This window comes from Vollenhovia emeryi, unplaced genomic scaffold (assembly GCF_000949405.1).
Source record: "Vollenhovia emeryi isolate VEMERY1.0 unplaced genomic scaffold, V.emery_V1.0 DF939154.1, whole genome shotgun sequence".
Classification (NCBI taxonomy): domain Eukaryota; kingdom Metazoa; phylum Arthropoda; class Insecta; order Hymenoptera; family Formicidae; genus Vollenhovia; species Vollenhovia emeryi.
Window position 1 is genome coordinate 1585313 of NW_011967212.1, and position 19387 is coordinate 1604699.

The following is a 19387-nucleotide window of genomic DNA, read 5'->3' on the forward strand; positions in this document are numbered from 1 at the left end:
GAAAGAGAGAGAAAGAGAGACTTATTGGCAGTGGTCTATAGACAATGGCTCGATCCAACTGTGGTAGCGGTCAGCGATTTTTCGTACTGCGCGTACGACGATAATGAAATGTATGCGAGAGGCTTGCAGTCGCATCGATCGTAATCGACAGTTCGGGATCTTCTCTATAGGATTCTCGAAAATGATGAAATACCTGTCGTCGACGGCGGCTGCTGGGCACAGGTTTCCCCGGCTACTGTCTCACTTACTTCACGCAGAGTAGCAGATCCAGCGCTGGTGCTCGACACGGATCCTGCAATTATAAGATATCACAATCGATAATCACGCAATTGTGAAGGAAACACGCGGAGAAGGACCAAAAACCAGCGATAACAATTGAACTCATTAACACGTACGTATTCTTTGAAAATTCTAATCCGATTGTACGCTTTAACTATGATAGCCTTTGTAACAAAAGCAGCAGAGGAATCAATAATGTAGTACCACCAATGCGAGTGCCGTTCGGCGGTGCTGTTACTTGAGTGGGATGGGTTGCTTTAACAGTGCTACTCGTGTTGGATTGAGTCGAATGGGACTGCGATTGAACCGCCGTGGAGTGAGACACTGGTGTCTCGGCGGGCGTACGATTCATGTGAGCTCTCGAGCCCAGATCGCCGGTTAGAAGATCCATCAACAGAGACGGCCTCTGAGTGCGCGGTTGGCCTTCGGTCATCGAATGCATGTCCACCACGCTTCTCTTCGGTTCCGGTTGCATTTCATCTGTATGTTGAAATTACAAAGCATTCTATTGAAGCAACTCTTAATTAATTGGACTTTCCAGATAAATACTTTTAATGAATTAAAATTAAAAGCGCGCCATAAAATAATTGAGACGAGCAGAGATTTGCAATATAAGAAACGTGGAAAAATTGTTTGCTGGAGCCGAATGTTATTGTGAAGATTATTTCAATGTATTGCCAAAACACTAACCGCATCTTCGATTTTCTATTTCCTGCTTTAAATTCTTTAACTCGTGAATGAGATCCATCAGCAGTGCGCCCCGCGATTTCGGCACGGTTGTACTGCTTCCGTTGATCTTCTCACGTATAATGGTGTGCATGTTTCGTTCGTGTTCAGATATCGGCGCTTGTCCGATCTTGTAAACGATGAACGGAAGCATCTGAATGTACAAGGCTGTACGGTGCGTTACGATAAATTCTATGAAATTCCAGAGATACGTGGATGCCTCGTTGCGCTTGTTCAAAAGACGCATCGCACGTAGAATTACCCGCCATTCCGTTCTCAGCTCGGTTTCGAAACATATCGTCATGATTTTCAGCGCTAGAATCAAACATCGCGAATATTAAGCGTATGTCGCTCGTGAGAACAACAAAATACGTATCGTTCACATAAAAATAAATTTATAGAAATCGTGCGGAATAAAATTTGCTCTCCCCTAGCGGAAAAAATTTATATAAATAACTACAAAAAATTGACTTAAAATAGGAATTTGTAGAAATTTTTATGTCTTCGTTGAAACATTAATTTTTTGTAAAAATCTCTACGAAATAGTACCACAAATTACAATGTTCTCAAATCGAGAAATTATTGCAAGTAGTATTTCATAAAAATGTACAATTTTTTAAAAGTTAGTACAAAACTTTACTAGTTTTAAAAATTTGAGGAACAACAAAATTTGAAAGAATTAAAACATCTGCTTACTTGTAGAATATTACAAAAATTAACAAAAGTGTTTCAATTCTAGCATTTTTAGGTTGATTTTTATAACATTTTTAAATTTACGTAGAATTTCTTAGATTCTGGCAGTTATATTTAATTTCTTTGTAGAATTTTGTAGAATTATTTCCGGCAGGGCCTTCGCAAATCTTACCTAGAAATGCGACCTGGTACAATGTTAACGATGTTTTCGTTAAAGCCTTCGGATCTCTCGCGGTGAATGTTATACTACCAGTCCTTGTATCCGTCGGTGGTCTTTGCATCGTCAGTGGTATCGGTTTTGCACCCGGCGGCCAAAGAGCGTTCAATACAGTCGTTAGAGCGAAGGAGATGTCCGATTGTTTCAGTTTCGGTACGTCTGGAGACATTAATTGAAGATTAACGTTCGTTAAGTTGTTCTCGCAAATATTATAAAGTACGCTTTACCTTTTCTCCCAGTTCCAACGCGCAGAAACAATGGTATCAACAAGTTCAGTAGGGCGTTCTCCGTGCGAGTTTGAGTGGCGAACATGTTTTGTCCGCCGAGAACGTTTTCCAAGGAATATCCCTCGCCGAAGGATATCACGTGTAGCGCTACCAAACGCAACACCGTCGAGCAAAAATGCGGCGGCGGAAGTGGCGCGGGTAGTTTGCTCATTAAAGCAGCTGTGGAGGCCGAAGTTAAGTCTTCAGACAGATTGTCCCCGACAATTAAAGCCTGAAAAGATTAACGATAATTCAAATTAAAATCCGATTCACTTAAAACAGATCTGAATAATAGAAGAGGTGATTCTCTAATACCTGGCAAGTAGATAGCAACGTCTTCAAATATTGAAAGTGCGCGATGTACGGAGACTTCGACAGAGTTTCGTAAACTCCTCTCAAAAGGTCACTGGCAGCGGCCCAATCGGTATTCCTTCTGATCGACGGTTTCTTGTGTATCTTGCTAAAGGTTTTGTCCAGTCTCCTGAGAATCAGCGTTAACGCCGGTCTCATTTCATCGGCCGTCCACTCGGTTGAAGGAAGAATATCGTTCATGTATCGTTTGAGACCACGACAGGCCATAGCGACCGGATCGTATGGAGAAATCTTCAGAAGACTATGGGCGATATCGGCCAGGCGCTAAGTAATACAATTTATTTTCGGTCTAAACATTTTACACAAATCTCCTCTAGTGACAAATATAATCGTATTAAGAACGAAAAATTATATATCTCAAATATAAGGATAAAATGTGGCTAACATTTCGTTACTTATCAAATTCGTTGTCAATAGATGAAGTAAATATCACAGATACGAAGTAATAAAAGATACAAGAGCCTAGACGGATGTTAGTGTCTAAATAATTCAAACTCCAATTCGACCACCGAGGCAGGTAAGATGCTCGCCTAGCGACGAGGTCCAGGTTCAAACCCTGTGGCTGAGGTAAATTTTTCGCAATAAATTAAAAAATTAAAATCATTTACACACTAACAACTTGGCTCTTGAATCCTTTATTACTTCGTATCTGTGATTTCACGTCAAAGCCTTGTGGATTTTATTTGTTTAAAGTAAATATTGTAAATATTACGAAGATTAAATAATCGTCGATTTACCACATGGCATTTCGAATCCAGCAACTCGATAGTTTTTCCATCCGGAGACTTTCTATTGAGCTCTACCAACCGGGTGGAGCAACGAGCCACGAAATCTCCGACCATGTTTAATAAAGTGTCGCGCGGTCGTCTAAACTCATTCTTATGGAAATCCTCGTCTCGATCGTAAAAATGTCGAGCCTTCGAGTGTTCGAGATACTTGGTATGAGTGTCATCTTCGAAATCGAAGCCCGGTGAATACGGACCCTTGCCGTAATTTCGTTGACTAGAACCTTTATGTTCGGGACTCGATTTCTGCGGCCCGTTGTAATACCTGCGACAATTAATGGTATTAATTTTATTAAGTAGTATTGAAACAGAAATCAAAACTTATAAGAGATCCGAAGCTCAAAGCTGTGGTGAATTCAATTCGTACTTTGTCAATGCCTCGGAATTATTGACTAATGTCCTAACTGCAATCGCTAATTGATTTATTATCTCCTTCTCCGTTTTGCCTTCCTTGTTGTACGTGGGTAATTGGATTTGCTGAACGTAGCACGGCAGTATCGCTTCTAATATTGTCTGTGAAACAATGATAAGTAAAACATTAATGAACAACGTCAATTAGCAACATTATGGATATCTCACCAACATTTGTTGGCCTCTGATCGAGTCAGGCGCGTAAGCTATCACCATCACGCAGAGAGATATACAGTCGAGTACGTCGACCATTTCGTTTTCGTCATGGTAACAAAAGTCTATCGCTTTCAAAGGCTTCTCCTCTTTCACTAATTCTCCTATGTTGAGTGGATCCGGCGACGGAGTTTCCAAACTTAATAATAAGTTAAACAGGCACGTAGCTGGGACCTTAAGAGAGAAAATCACAGACGATATTATTTTCCAAAAGTATTCAAATATATGTTTTATTTGTCGATAAAAGAGAGCGAACCTTGTGAGCCTCCCCATGGACGCTTATCATATCCGTATCCAATATGGTGGAAACACTGCCAAACATCTGCAGAATGAAGGGTTTGCGGTTCATGAGATAAAATTGCTTGACGGCGTACTCAACGGTGGTCGTCACCAGCTTGTTCGTCTGATGCGTCGAGTACAACTGCAGTAAGGTCGGCATGATTAGCAAGTAGCCGTTCGTCGAGAAGATATTTTTGAAATTGTGCGCTGCGTTTATGTAGGTCGCGACGACGTAGCGTAGAATGCAGGAGTCCTCGCTGTGAAGGATCACGGCGCCATTCAGGACGTTCAGAAAGAGATGTATGTCACCGGAATAGGCGAAATTGCCGGCCATGGCCTCGAACATGCGCGCGATCAGTCTCACCCACATAAACTTGTGCATCACATCGAGCCCAAGGAGCTCCTTAAAGAAGAGAGTTTCCAGTTTATTTGTAAGATACAACGTACGTGTGTTATTTTAATCGATTTAAGTGCACGCGTATAAACGTCTTAAGTACATACTCTCCCAATTTCGCCACCTTTGTAGAGATCCAAGTCCGCTTCCAGCGCTTTCCGCGGGAACGACGGCAGCTTCATGAGCTCTTCGTGAAGGAACACGACCCTTTGCACTACCATATCGACGTTCTTCAGGATTGCCCAGGTTAAAAGAACCTTTCCTATTTCTACGAATTTATGCATCAACTCCTGCCGTTGCAGCGCATTGAACGCATCCTCCGGCTTCATGTGAACGAGCTCGATTTGCGGGAATTGCGATCTCTTAAAGAAATAATGGTCTCTGACGTACGACGATGGATTGTGTATCTGATCTGCAAGTTGATGAAAGATTGTAGCAGCAGAATGAGATATTATTGCGCAGTAACGGATCGCTGAACGAAATAACGAACTCACGCGTCTTGTAATCCACGAGGAAATACTCGTGGTGCTTTACTTCCTCGATACCGAAGAAGTCCAGGGACTCTCGAAGTATCTGACAAAATTGGGTGTCCTCTTGTACCGGGAACTGCGAGGGTATTTCCCCGGCATCGGGATCCTGTGGGCCGTGAACGATGATCTTTTTCGCTGACGGTACATTCGCCGTGAGTAGAATCGACGCGTCGCATTGTTCCTTCCGGAGGATTTGCTTTAGATCTTTGAACATGATGCCGTGTACACTGTGCACCACCTGGTATCGGGAAATCACCGGCACTTCTGTATTAGCGGGCAAATAGGGAGACTGATTGAAAGAAGGCGTATATTTTACCATCCACAGGATTGACAACGCGGTTCCAATTAATTTTTGGCCCTCCTCGTGCGGAGTGCGCACGTAAAACATAACATATCCAATAATGTAATTGTACAGCGCGAACGCAGCCTGTTGCGGCAATTTCGGCACGAATCTAATAAGGTGCCTCAAAATCTTGAACATCAACTCCTGCTTCTCCCTTGTAAGACGCTCCAGCACGTACCGGAGAAACAAAGCGCTATCTTCCACCAGGCAACTCCAGATTACCTGAAGATAAAATAAAGTGACATTGTTAAATAACAAGATACGTAAAATTGTAGCTCACAAATTTACTATCATTCGTACCTGATACGCCACCTCGTACACCGCGTTTCCATCGTCGGAAACTGCTGGATCGTCCAGGAGGTTAATGATTTGAACGATTGCCGAGCACAGCGATGAAGGAAACAACGAGAGTGCCGATTGTCCGTGATGCGATTGAGTGTTCCTTGGAACGGTCTCCGCTGCATCTTCGTCCCCTACATTTCCTTTATTAAAAAAGGAGAGAAATATTGCAAGAACGTGTAGAAAAAATGAATTGCACACATACCTTCATCGTGATCGTCTCCCACTGGGCTCGGCTCGTAAGCGGCCTGTACGGTAATTGGTATCGTCGTAATTAGAAAATTTTCCCTTTCTTCCCGCTTCTTGTCGTCCTGTGCCTGAAGAGCCTTTGTGATCAGTTCGGTCTGTTGCTTCTTTCGCGTTTTCGTCGCGGTCACTAAAGATCTCTGAAATAAGCAAACGCCGCGTGACACATTAATTTTTGAAAACGTAAAAACCTCTTCATAATTTAAAACAAGAGCATCCTGTGCAAGAAAACACGCGCTTACCGGGTCGTACCGGCCCCAACGTTTTCGCTTAGATATTTATTTACTCACATGATGTTCCTGATTGATAGTGACCTCCTCCACTTTCGTTTTGACCTGAGGCATCCAAGGTGGATCGACCACCGGTAGAGATTCTATTCCGATCTTTGGCGACGGCAAAGTAAATTCTATTCCCGGCGGAGGTACTTTGAAAGTTAAATGAGCCGCCTCCTCCATCCGCGGCCACACTTGATATCGCAATTTCCATAGGACTTGAAATCGCAAAATGGCATTGATGCGCACACTAGTGTTGCTGTGTTGAAGACCCTTGTGCATCAGATCGCTCGCCTGGTTTGGCGCCCGCACGGCTGATACTATGAAAAGCGCCGCGGCTGATGCGGCGACTTCTTGATTGGATTCTAATAAAAGTTCCCACGCGACGGGCAGCACTTCCACAAACAGATCTTCCGTCATGACGACCGCCCCCTTGATTAGAGTGGCCAAGGATGCATGAAAGGCGTCCTTCACCTGAGTCTTTATGTACTTCAAAACCGGCGGCGGCTCTTTATCTTTATCCTCTTCCACAGTATATTTCGTCGCGACCCTTCTCAAAGACTCCTTGCCTCTTTCAGAGTCCTGGTCTACGAGGTCTTTCGAGGATTCTCTTTGTGTTAACCGACCAGATTGAGAACCGTCTAGATTTTTTTCTATCCTGTAGAAGTATCCGTTAAATTAGCATCGGAGGTAACTTAGAAAAAGATTGTTTATAAATGTTTAATTCTGTGGTTTTACAATCACATATATAGGTATATATCGACAAAAGTATGTGCGTTTAATAAATTACCAATATTCTGTTTGATTTTACCAAAAGTATACTTATTCAATTAGCAGATAATATAACAGCTCATAAAAATCTATATTACTTGTACTTGCGTCCCACGCTGTCTTTCCTTCGAATGGGCGACACCTGCGTGCTAGTTTGATCAGACACTTTGCGGCTGCGTTTGTCCTTTTTGTCGTCCTTCTTATCAGTGTCGATATCGAATAAACCTGTACCGTTCAATATACCAAATTCCTCTCCATATATCTTTTTCACTGATTTAATCAGTCTGCTGCTAGCGCGCATTTGTCGTCGATGGCAGAAGGGATGGCAAAAGTTCTGGTGGGAGCAATAAAAATTGAAAGAATTGGTGAGTTGCACGAGCACCTTCATCCACGGGAAATTCTTGTTGGTCTCGTCGGTTTCGTTGCTATCGCTCGGACTCTCCGGTGGCTGGTCGTCGCTGAGAATACCTGGCGATTCGTCGCCACTGACTTCGCCGCCGGCACCGGGTTCGGACGTGTCGCTTCTGTCAGAGAGCGAACTCACTTTCCTCTTCGATTGAATCGAATCTGCACGTTTAACGGTATCTACGGGTGAAACGTGACATTATGTTAACATGCTATTAATACATTATCGATATTTAAAAAAATTATTATAACTCTGAGACATTAAGAGTAACTTACGACTAGATAGGATTGCGTCGTCTTTTACAGGGATTTATTAATATTGACGTTAGTCTAGATTTCTTTTTAAGTTTTACTTACACGCCTCGCATTCCGTATCCTTGCCCTCTTTGGTGTTGCGGCGAAGTTTAAGGCTTCTCTTTTTAAACGAGCCGGTTGCAGCTCCAGCAGTACTGCGACGAAGGAGGAACGGTCTACTTTGAGGTGCCTGCACCCTCTTCGCTTTCTCCTTTTCAACATTTTGCGCTTCCTCACCTTGAACCGTAACATTCGACTTGCTGCTTCCCTCGGACTCATTGTCAGGTTCGTAGAGGACAAAACTGATTTTGCGCTCCGCTGTGGAAGAAGTATTATATATCTTCCGGTCAAATACTCGGTGCCTGTCCCCTCTTCGAAGCAAGGTAATTTTATTCAGAATGACGCGCTTCGTTAATTATAAGTATTGTTCTAACCGACAACGTCACGATCGCCAGCTATAGATTGCAGACTCTGCGCCGATGCCTGTGAATGGCCCATGGACGACAAAGCCACGCTCCATCGTCGATTCGCTTCTCGGCTGTACATTCTTTCCCAAGGCGGGGGACGTTCTTTCGTCAACAGTTTGCTCGACTTCGGCAGAGTTTGGTAAGTCTCCCTCAGAAACGCCGTCACTTCCAGCAGCAGAACGCAAGCGACGAGACGTAGGGCGAAGGGACATTGAGACCCGTAATTATTTATGCTAGCTGAAAGTTCGTTGTTAAATCTTAATTACGTTTTCTACCCGCAGAATAGAAGACCTCGACTTTCTGGTACCTCAGAAGAACAGAGAACATTACCGTCATCAAGAAAATCTTCCTCCTCGTCTTCCAGAATCAATTCTCTCTGTTTGCTCTCGTCGGACACTATACTGGTCACCTGCTCCATATTTTGTTTATCTTCAGTCATAAACTCTTCCAAGCGCGCTCCTATAGCCTGTTTTAATTACAGTTTCGTATTTCATTTTGCCAAAAGATTATTTTAACGAAGATATGTCAATTGGAAGTACCTCTGCCCATTGATAAAACAATTTTCCCGCGGTGCGTTGCAGTATATGAACGCGTCTAAGTGCGGTGGAGGCGTTTCGATTGTTTATCGGCACAGACGGTCGGAACATGGGAAAATTGTGTTTCATCCATGCAGGCCAGTGGCCTTTGTTGCACTGGTGCACTAAATGTGCGCATTCCAGTATCAGACAAGCGCGAGATACCACCGGCGCGTACGGCTGCAACATCGCATAGTTAAACACTTAGTTTCCACATTGCCCTTCGCAAAAATAGTCCCCAAAAGCCAATCAGTGGATTATCACAAACAGTGAATAGCTACTGATTTGCAGTTATAAGTACGCCTCTGAAAATCGCAGTGGTACACTTATGACTTGAAATCAGTGATAATTCACCGATTGACTTATAGAAAGTACAAGGTAATTATTACAAGGTCCAGAAGCGACGCCATCAGATGGGGATCGGGAACAGAGCCTGGTTGGCATGTCTCCAGGAGGAAGGAGAATCGTAACATTCCTTCAAATACCGAACTGCGAGGTACCAATCTTCTCTCCTTCAGCACGACGAATTTGGATTCTCTGCAAGCCTCGCCGAGCTCCATGGAATTCTTCCGGCTGAAATCTAATCGGAAACAGATACCATACCTCAATGGTGAGTAAACATTCGCAGTTTTGTGCTAAAGAGACAATTTACACGCGATGGTGTGCCGGGGAAAAAATTTATTTGCGTGAAATTCAAGTGTAAATCCGTCCTTACAGTTTCCGGGCGTCTCTTCCATGCTCTCTTTCTTCTTGCTCTTTCCAAACCCGATTTTATTCAACTGATCTTCCATCCGACGTTTCGCCTTCTGCAGAGTTATGCCAACCCTAGGGAAAATGATCGCGATTTATTACACTTTCCCGAAATAATATAGTAATTTCTATGGGCGTTTAATAGCGAGTTGACCCTTGGGAAAAAATATCTTAGAAAGCCTTAAAATTTTACTTAAAAAAAAAGAAATATAAAGAGTAAATTTGAACACTTTAAACTTTTATTTAAGGTGAACTTAATTTAAGAATTTAAAAGAAAACTAAGAATTGTGTTAAAATTATGTGACATAATTTATAATACCGCGTGCGGTTTTCTTCTTACGAGAAAGTATACTGTGCCGCGCGGCTCTTTAGCGGGAACTGCGACAGGCTTGGCTGTCTAAAAATTACTTAAAAATTTCTTAAGTAAACTCTTAACTTCTTTAAGCAAACTTTTAGACTGGAAAGATTACTTTTAAAAACTTCAATTTCATTTAAAGTAAACTTTCCCAAGGGTGTGCTTCAAACAGACGACTTACCCGCGACCGCTTCGCGACGCGCTGCGATGATGACCGTAATGGAAGCTGGGTTGCCTAACAAAGCTGCCGTCTGTGGGCGATTCGCTACTTTCATGGCTATCGGTAGAATCGGTCCGACTGTACTCCTTCCGGAACCAATTAACTAAAACCGATCGAAACGATTCAATACAATGGCTCACAGTACGCCGCAAATGATACGCGCAATCCCTGCCTCTCACCGATACCGCCAATTTGAAATCGCGTCGACTTCCGCGGCCCCAGGGAAGGCTCGCCGATGCCTAAGTTACGTTCGCTCTGCCTGGGTGTCAATACGTGATGCTTCTTGCGCAGATTACCCAACGGACTTTGACTAATCTTCACGTTGTCCTCGCTTAATTCCGTCTCGAGGAGACTCTGCAAGTTCGACCCCGCCTACCCAGTTAACCCTTTTAATACTATACAGAATGACGGGCAACGTGGTTATTGGGCGATCACTGTTATTATTATATTTACAGCGCAAGTGGATGATGTGCTCCTTTTCTTGAAGAGGAACTTTCGCGTGCCTCTGTCGTCAACGGTGTAACACGTGTCTCCTCCGATATCCGCGTGTTCCTCTAAATCCGATTGATGGATGTGTCTGTGAAATTAATAAATGTTGATACGATTTATCAACCTGCACAGGAACGCTTCTAAAAGTAGCTTGTTGCCAATCAGAAGGCTTATTAGCCACTTTTAGAGGCGCTTTTATCGATAAAAGAAGATTCAGAATACAGGCCATAGTTTCTAGACGCAAAGAGCACATTGTAGATTAGGCTTTATTATAAAACACTCGTATTTCTTCAGACCTTACGACACGTGTCGTCTGCATGTTGCTGTTGCACCGTTTATTCGGCCGGTCCGCGGAGTCGAGAATCCCACTTAAAGCAACCCGTCGGAAAATGCCACCATGCGCCTCCTTGACGTACGTCATCAACTGGCGCACGTCGCAATAGAGGCTGATGTTCTCTTGCGCCTTCAGCTGCTTCACGGAACCGACGAGCCGCGTGACCAGGACCTTGAAGACGCAGGCTATGATCTGCCCCTCGATACCGCGCGCTCCATAACCGCCGGCGTTGTACGACGTCGCGACGCCGCTCGCCGTCGCGATGACGTTCCCGCCGCTGCCGCTCGAGATGCCGACTCCGCCTCCGCCGGCGCCGAAGTTCGTCGCGTACCCACTTTGGGTGACCACGTCGGTCGATTTTCCCGACATTCTTTTCTGATCTAAAAGAAAGATCAGGCGAGAGAATTAGTGTTCTGCAATAGTGCAAAATTGAAAACCCGTTTTCCTTCGTACAAGAATTATCTCTCTGGGCATTTAGTTCGCATTTACTCACTAAGCGGCGATAACAATGAACTCGGATCGACGCAGTATCCGACATACGCGTGAAAGAAGTCCAAGATTTCCGTCAGCGGTTGCTCCCGCATCATCGTTCGTAAGAATCGCGAGAATTGACGGGAGCTCGCGCGATGCAGTTTTGTCAGGATGGTCTGGCCCTGGGAGCGACAGATATCGGCCTGAGGTCCACGCACCCCGTCCAAGCAGCTGTGCGGGCAGCCCAGATGCCTCAACACTCTGATCACGCAGCTCATGAGTAGATTGTGAGCGGTCGGCTTGCCGCTCAAATCGTATCTGTGCTCCTGATGTAATTCCGTTGGCGAATCTTGTTTCTTCCCCGTGTCCGATTTATTATCAATCCCCGTACCAGATCCTACACGAGAAATAATTGTGAATGTAGTTACATGAAAATTCTTTTAGCTTACCTTTACTGTTAAGAGAACGCAAGAAAGAAATTAGAGATGCAGAGTTGCTGCTTGAAACATCATTGCATTTTTAATAATATGACTGTCTGATTTAATTTCCATTTAACAGCATAATAAACAAATTTAATTGCCTGCGTTACTGCCAGCCGCTTCCTCTCGGAGACAATGCTTCATCACTCCCATGTCCATTAAGAGCTCCATCAAGTTCAGCATAATCTCGCAGACTCGCGGCGTGCAGGTGGTATTGTCTCGCAAAGCAACGAAATGTATCGCCTAGATAACAAGGTACACGTGTATTCGAAGAACGGAGTTGAGAAAATGCAATCATATTCCGCAATTACCTTCAAGACGACTTGAAGATCAACGTCACCCTCTTTGGTGATGTAACACGCGGAGCCCGGAGCTTCCGGCACCTCGTCGCTCATGTAAGTGATGTTAGAGTCTGTCTGAGACCTCGTGAGACTGGGCTTCCTCTCGGAACACAAACGACCGCCCTGGACGCTGATCATGTCTAGTTGGCTGTCGATAGATCCCTGGTGGTAAAACAATATAAGTATTTATTATAGTCGCGAGAATAATTAACAATTAATTAAATTGCATCCTGTACACAAATGGGATAAAAGAGGAATTAATTTAAGAGCACCGGTTCTGACTTTATCGCGCTTTGCAGAAAATCGCAGGGTTTCCTTACCTGACGCTTCATGTAATCGGGAGACGGGGTTGGCGTGTGTTCCGTGACGGTGATAATAGGGTTCGGCGCGGTGTAGGACTGACTATAAAACCGACTCTGTTTTCTCTCGATGCGTGTATCGCCGACGTACCTATAAAACAGCGTAGGTCAGAAATCCAATTCGACAATGTCGTCCTCGAGTATCCTCATGCTATTTGCCAACGCGAGCCCTAATCAAGCACTACGATCTCGTCTCTATGATCTCGAGCTACGATCGTGCGCGTGTGATCCCAATTTCGACACATGCACGATGACTTTTAAAGACTTTTCGTATCAACGTTGCCCATATGATGACGCTCACAAGTCTTACAGTTCGAAGTGTACAATAAATAGAACAAAAAATATATTTAAAAAAGCTCAGATAGTTGGAGTAACGAAAAAACTCAAGTTTTAGTCGTAGAAAAATGAATTAAACGTTAAAAGTCTGAAACTGACGTAGGTGTTAAAGTTGTTTAAATTTTTGTAAGAGGTGGATTAATAGATTTGTCTTTACCTTTTGTAAATATACTTCTCAAGAGACTTAAAATACTGTTTAGAATATTGTACCAATTCATTTAAATAAATTGGAAGAGGCGAGGCGACATTTCTATTTGTTTATTAAGAAACGGAAAATATATTAATTCTCGTAACAACAATTTTAAATTAAAAGATCAAAGGGCAACGTTATTCGATTTCTGATGCATCTCGTTATACAACATGCATAAATATGTAAAACATGAGGATGTTTCTACAACGTAATCTTCTTATATTTATATATATTATATATATTATAGGATTATACTGGAATATAAAGCAATATAAGGGAGAAGTTGTTAACTTTAATAATTGATTTTAATTAGTGCACGATATAATTTTAATACGTAGTGTATAAATTACATTCATATTTAAATGTCATAAAATAATGCAATTGAAATAGAGTTGTCATAAACCAAAAGTTATTGATTTCGGAGGGCAGAAAATTATTATCTCACACGTATATGTAATGTTGAAAAGGAGAGAGAACGAGAAAGGGAAAGATTTCTTACAGAATCAACAAAATATGAATTATTATTTAATTGTAATTAAAATTGCTACGTAAACAATCGTTAAAGAATGATTGTAGTTGAGATTTGTCAATGATGTACGGAGTGGGGTTGGTGATGTGCCTCATGTGCCTTCATGGGTTCTTGGCGATGTGCCAATGCGACTGAATTTCGGTGTGTGATTAAGGAGTAAAAGTGCGCCCTACCGAAAGCAGGAAGCTCGTAAAAGAAGCGTGTGAACCGAGCTGCAGTACGGAACTTCCTCCGAATGACGTTGATGACTTACCCTCCCGCGGTCAGCTCGTTAATCAAGCAGCTGAGCACGAGTTCGGGGTGAAAGGGCGAACGAGAGAGAGAAAAGAGACACACACAGAGAAAGACCATTACGCATAAGTATTACGATAGGCTTATCGATATTTAAGCGCTGGATTAATTGTCGGAGAACATGAGCTACATTCTTATTCTTAGACCATATATCAGGCCAATTACATCTACGTAATTTCAATACGTGGCACAAGTTATTTCAATTAATACGCACATCGGTACTACTTTAACGTCAAACAAAAATATACTAGGTTGTATTTAACCCTAGAAAATATATGCTATAAATCGGGGGAAGTTATAAATACTTCTAGATGTATGCATCATCCGCCCGATCTATGGTCGAAAACATCGTTCGAGATAGTCAATGTTGGAGCAACATTTTTCATAAAATTTTGTATTTAATTTTCATATAATAATTGCGCTCGAAGTACATATATTAAAATTCAAAGTTCGTTTACTGTAACATTCAATTAGAAAAATTCCACGAGGGATTTGTGAAATATTCTATACATATGTAAATATTTATATATTATCCAACATTAATTCTCTTTTGTACCCATAGAATTCTTGCTCTAAACGTTCGTCTCTTATCGCATTCAGCTTAAGCACAACTACGCCTCTCTTGGCTATTATTGTCTTGGCTATTATCACACAATTAAGATATAGATGTAATTAACTTCTTAAACTAGCCTACAAAAATATGCTTGTCCGTAAATATGCGCCACATAATTGTATCTCAATTAGTCATTTGCTGAATAATTTGAGAATTAAAAATGTACCAAATTATGCAAAATTGTTATTGCGGTAAATTATAAAAGTAATAAAGAAATTACACGAATTAGAATAACGACGAAACGCGCGTATTTACGTGCAAGCGAAAAAGATCGAAAGTAATAAAGAGAGAAAATAATATAAAATGTCGAAGTTTTCTATTGTTTTCCTTCTCCGGTAAAGCTAACAGTGCCTACCTTAAACTCGGCATACTCTTCCCTTTGATTAAATTTGTAGGATGTTTTATGTAATCGATGTCCTTTGCCTCAAAAATCTTTGAACTGGCCGAGGTTGGCCTCGCAGTCAAATGAGCTTCTCCAGTATCAAGACTTGTATGACGTTCCTAGGAATTGAGAACAAATGAACAATTAATACAATTTCTTAGCAATGTATTTTTTAACTTCTAGATAAGAATTCAAGAAAACAATCTACAGGTACTACGTAATAAATTTCTAGATGGATTCGGTTCCGATTTATACAGATATAAAATCAGTCAGATAAAATGTTTATATCCTTCTTTAATAATTAACAATATGAATCGACGCTAGAATAGTCATTTACCTGCTCGAACAACATCTTGGGTTCATCCTGGCCAATCTTCTCAAGCGCTTTCTCCGACTTCGAGAGAAGTTTTGTTTCCACAAAGGCCTTGAGATCTGCCATCTTCATGCGTTTCTTCGTTTTCTCACTGGCGCGTCTGGTGTGTCTCGATTCGCCTTCTTGGGCTTCGTACATGAGAATTCTGAAAATGCGACCAGGTCTACACGGAAGAGGAAAAAAGGATTTGTCTCGAAATGGCCAGAATCATCACGGATACACACTCGCTGTCACAGAAGTGTCGCGCGTGTCGGGTATCTCTATGAAGTCTTTCAACACGTCCTTCTTCTTGCTCTCGGGGCTCTGATAAATTGAGACTTCGATTTTCGGTATAGGCAAGGAATTGCTTCGGCGACGCGGCATCTGCTGCACTGAGGTTTCTTCATTGATTCTTCGTAGTCTACGACGCATTTAATAAAATAAAAGTAACTGGAACTGCAGCTTCGTTACAAGTAACGAGTTGCTTCCCAACCCTGTGACAAAGTAATATTGATTCCAGTCGCATGGGATAACTGACCGGTAATAGAAAAATTGAAGAGCCCAGTGAACGCCTTCCTCCTGCCATTGAGGTACAAATAGGCATCTCAAAGTGGCCACGTCCAGAAAGGTTGCCGCACGAACGTCCGAGTCGATGACAGTGGAACGGCGCTGCTCGGTGGTGTGCTCGGTTGCAGTTGTATCAACAGATTGTCGTTGTACCGAGAAACTCCCGCGCGTTTTCGAGGTCTCCTCCGCTTCCTTCTCCGCTTTGGAAATTTTTTCCTCTTTCTCCTTGTCCGCACCCCTAATCAGGAAGATAGACACGAATTTCGTTTCCCTTATTAATCTTTTATTCAGATGGATTGAATGGAAGTTATAGTTGCGAAACTTAACTGACCCGGTTTTCGTAGCTTTCCCGTGATACTGTTTGCACGTGTCCAGCCCAGAAATTGCCGTGACTTGCTCTATCGTGAACTGTTCTATCGTAGATCTCGAGGAGCTCGTTGTCCTGCCCATCGCAACGTGGAAGATGCTGGCCTCGCCCTGCGGTAGCCACAAAAATATTATTTGCTCTGCGCTCAGTTTCGAGACATTACCTCGTGTAACTCACTGCGAATATGGTGGAAACTTCTTTTACCCCGTCCAGCATTCTCTCCGATTCGCTCAAAGATGGTAATCTGAATATTACCTAGCGCAATGAAAAATATATAATTTGTCGAATAATTCGAGATCAATGGTTGTCATAACGTTATCACAGATATAAATTTACCACGTGTTCGTCTTCTGCGCCAGAGCTCTCTTCGGGAATCGTTTCCGGGAAAACCGTGTCTTTCGGGGACGACAGCCAAGTACTCTGTTGCTGTTATTATTTTTCACATTGTTTTCCGTAAATACAAAACTTTGATAACCCTAGTAGCACAGTGCATCGGCTAAGCATTGGCTAAACATTGGTCCAATGTTGGTTATATTAGAAATGCATTGCCTAATATTGTCCAACGTAAAACGAATATTGGCCACGGAATAAATGTAAATATTGCACGATAATAATTATATCATATTAGATTTATATTGAAGGTGCATTGGCCAATGTTTAACGAGAATATTGGCCTAATTTTGATGCAATATTGCTGAATACACATATTGGCTAAATAAGAGAAGACGTCCATCTTACAATGTTGAATCAATATTGGGAATACTAGATTTCCATTATTTCCCAATATTGCGCCAATATATTGTGCTACTAGGGAACGCTTGTCTCACTGAATCGCAAACTTACATCTTCTTCAATTATTTTTGAAGGTGGAGCGCTTTGATCCGAAGTCGATTGGCTAGGTGGACTTTCGACATCTGAACAACATTTAATAAGAAAAGAGATAATAATACGTAAGAAAGATCGAATTAAATATGACAATGTCATTATATATTAACATCTTGTAACATAATTCATACACTGAAAAAAATTTCTGGTTGAATATGGACGAATCAGATCATTCCTTTAGGATTTACCAGAATTCCTTTAGGATTTACCAGAATTTCTGTAGGATTACAGGCATTTTTTTTCAGTGTAGAGATATATACCATAAATGTACAGATATTCTGTTTAATTAGTTATGGTGGACTCACTTCCTCCAACAAAAACGTCATCCGACAGCATGTGATGCTTGGCGGATTTGAAAGATTGGCTCCAATAAATGCGCGGTTTCGCACGGCAATGCGCTGTGAAGCAGTGTGTCTCCGGGTGTCGGCACTCGTACATGGCAGACCATATTTTTAGGCCGTTCTCCAATCGTAAATTTGTCTTAAAGTCAATGTCCTTCAAGTGATTGCACAAAGGTGCAAATAGATAGATGAAGAGCTGGAGGGAAGAGATCTATTATTTTCGCAATCTGTGTTCTATTAAACCGCCTAGAGAGGCAAGATTTCAATAACTTACAGTCATGGTAGGTATCGGAAACAAGTAGAAAAAAGGATTTGACTGATCGGCCTCGTTCTCGGCGCACTCTTCAGCTGAATCCAGGAGGATCCAGTGTAGAATATAGAGAAGAGTCGTCTCCATCGTGCCGAGGGTCTGAAAGTCCTTCCTGAAAGATTAACAGCGACAACGTGTTGCGTAAAAATTCAAAAAAGTAGCTTGGAGATTACACGCTGCTTAAGTATGACTCGCCTATTGTGCAAGAGACTGGCCGTTGCATGGAGAACATAAGGAAGAGCGGCTTGAATCAAACGCCAGCGTGGCACGCTTCTCAGTATCTCGCTCAACGAGGGTGTCAAATCATTATGAAGATCCTGCACCAAGACTCTTTCAAGGCACTGCAGAAAAAGGAATACTTTAATAGAGGCTTCAGCAGTTTTTCAAATCATCAATTGAAGTTGATTGGAATAGCTACATGTTTGACATGCACGCTTTTTTAAAACAATTACAATTAATAAATAATTATACTTTTTTCATATTTTCTAGGAAATACATATACTGACCGTGCACGCTTCCTTCATTTCCTGTGCAAGCATTTGGGGAAAAAAAACAAACATTATTAATCAGAAAGTGATGAAATTAACATTAATCAAGTAACTCAAGATAAAATTAGCAGAATAAATGAGTTGGAACAGTAATTTTTGCGACAGATTTCAAGCGAAGCTATAGATGAAATATTATTATATCTAATAAATAATAATTTATTGTAAGGTAAATACAGATTGCTTAATTGTAATGCAAACGGATAAATTGTAATGCAGACTGATAAATATTTAATTCTAACAATATGCGTATACTAATTTTCAATATAACAACGTAAGTATTATCATGAATTTATCTAAAAATTAATTACGTCGGAAATCAGTCTTTACAATTAAACTAGTGATACACTTTTTTAAATGTTGAACATACGATTGAAGCCAGCGGCATACGCTCTTTGCTTGCATGCACCTTTACTAGCTGGTGAGAGCCAATCAGGATGCAATTTTAACTCATCTGACCTATCACGTGGAATCCTGATTGGCTCTCACTAGCCAGCAAAGGTGCGTGCAAGTAAACCAGCGAGCAAAGAAGCATGTGTGCCGCTGGCTTACGCTTGACTACATTGTAAGTAATGTTACTTCCGGTTAGGCTGTAGAATTAAAGCAGTACATCTACACTCTTTCGTCTAATAACAAAAAGGGAACGAACACGTGAGAAATGCGAGTATGATAAAACCAGAGGATGCATATCGAACACGAAAGCAGTCTTGTGCGTAAGCTCACAGGGAGATATTAAACGGGCGAGCCAACTTACATGATGGCCTGGCGCGTGTTGACAGAACTGCAGGTGACACGTGGAGGCGGCCGCGTGGAGAGGACATTTTATTAATGCGAGTAAAGCAGGTATTGCATAACTTAGGACTGACAAGTGGAAATAGTCAATTGTATGCATTGTATTATATTAAATCGCCAATTGCTTTCGTATAAAACCCCCACAGAGGATCAATAGATTAACGAAACCAATATATTACTTAAGGTTTTTAAACGCAAATTAAAGATATACA

General features: G+C 41.9%; 1 protein-coding gene across 5 annotated transcripts in view; it reads right to left on the reverse strand.

The window, feature by feature from the left end:
• The window catches only part of LOC105565281 (protein unc-80 homolog), a 31074-nt gene that overhangs the window by 6789 nt on the left and 4898 nt on the right, over positions 1–19387 (reverse strand). For 4 of the 5 annotated variants that reach the window (XM_012018353.1, XM_012018354.1, XM_012018355.1 and 1 more), the window contains exons 4-47: positions 19138–19164; positions 18345–18365; positions 18034–18179; positions 17803–17950; positions 17493–17724; positions 17146–17216; positions 16639–16728; positions 16480–16557; positions 15907–16412; positions 15614–15789; positions 15354–15517; positions 14990–15135; positions 13984–14013; positions 12637–12766; positions 12287–12478; positions 12077–12218; positions 11519–11893; positions 10988–11405; positions 10656–10779; positions 10382–10574; positions 10164–10305; positions 9593–9702; positions 9267–9457; positions 8842–9057; positions 8633–8768; positions 8270–8539; positions 7899–8153; positions 7235–7721; positions 6384–7023; positions 6053–6233; positions 5809–5990; positions 5482–5730; positions 5130–5403; positions 4743–5047; positions 4219–4644; positions 3918–4136; positions 3706–3851; positions 3291–3603; positions 2497–2817; positions 2143–2413; positions 1871–2074; positions 970–1320; positions 484–759; positions 194–292 (exon numbers count right to left, since the gene is read on the reverse strand). In XM_012018353.1, coding sequence (XP_011873743.1) covers positions 194–292; positions 484–759; positions 970–1320; positions 1871–2074; positions 2143–2413; positions 2497–2817; positions 3291–3603; positions 3706–3851; positions 3918–4136; positions 4219–4644; positions 4743–5047; positions 5130–5403; positions 5482–5730; positions 5809–5990; positions 6053–6233; positions 6384–7023; positions 7235–7721; positions 7899–8153; positions 8270–8539; positions 8633–8768; positions 8842–9057; positions 9267–9457; positions 9593–9702; positions 10164–10305; positions 10382–10574; positions 10656–10779; positions 10988–11405; positions 11519–11893; positions 12077–12218; positions 12287–12478; positions 12637–12766; positions 13984–14013; positions 14990–15135; positions 15354–15517; positions 15614–15789; positions 15907–16412; positions 16480–16557; positions 16639–16728; positions 17146–17216; positions 17493–17724; positions 17803–17950; positions 18034–18179; positions 18345–18365; positions 19138–19164 — 9673 coding nt within the window. The remainder of the gene's footprint in view (positions 1–193; positions 293–483; positions 760–969; positions 1321–1870; positions 2075–2142; positions 2414–2496; positions 2818–3290; positions 3604–3705; positions 3852–3917; positions 4137–4218; positions 4645–4742; positions 5048–5129; positions 5404–5481; positions 5731–5808; positions 5991–6052; positions 6234–6383; positions 7024–7234; positions 7722–7898; positions 8154–8269; positions 8540–8632; positions 8769–8841; positions 9058–9266; positions 9458–9592; positions 9703–10163; positions 10306–10381; positions 10575–10655; positions 10780–10987; positions 11406–11518; positions 11894–12076; positions 12219–12286; positions 12479–12636; positions 12767–13983; positions 14014–14989; positions 15136–15353; positions 15518–15613; positions 15790–15906; positions 16413–16479; positions 16558–16638; positions 16729–17145; positions 17217–17492; positions 17725–17802; positions 17951–18033; positions 18180–18344; positions 18366–19137; positions 19165–19387) is intronic. The other variant, XM_012018352.1, reaches the window with a different exon arrangement.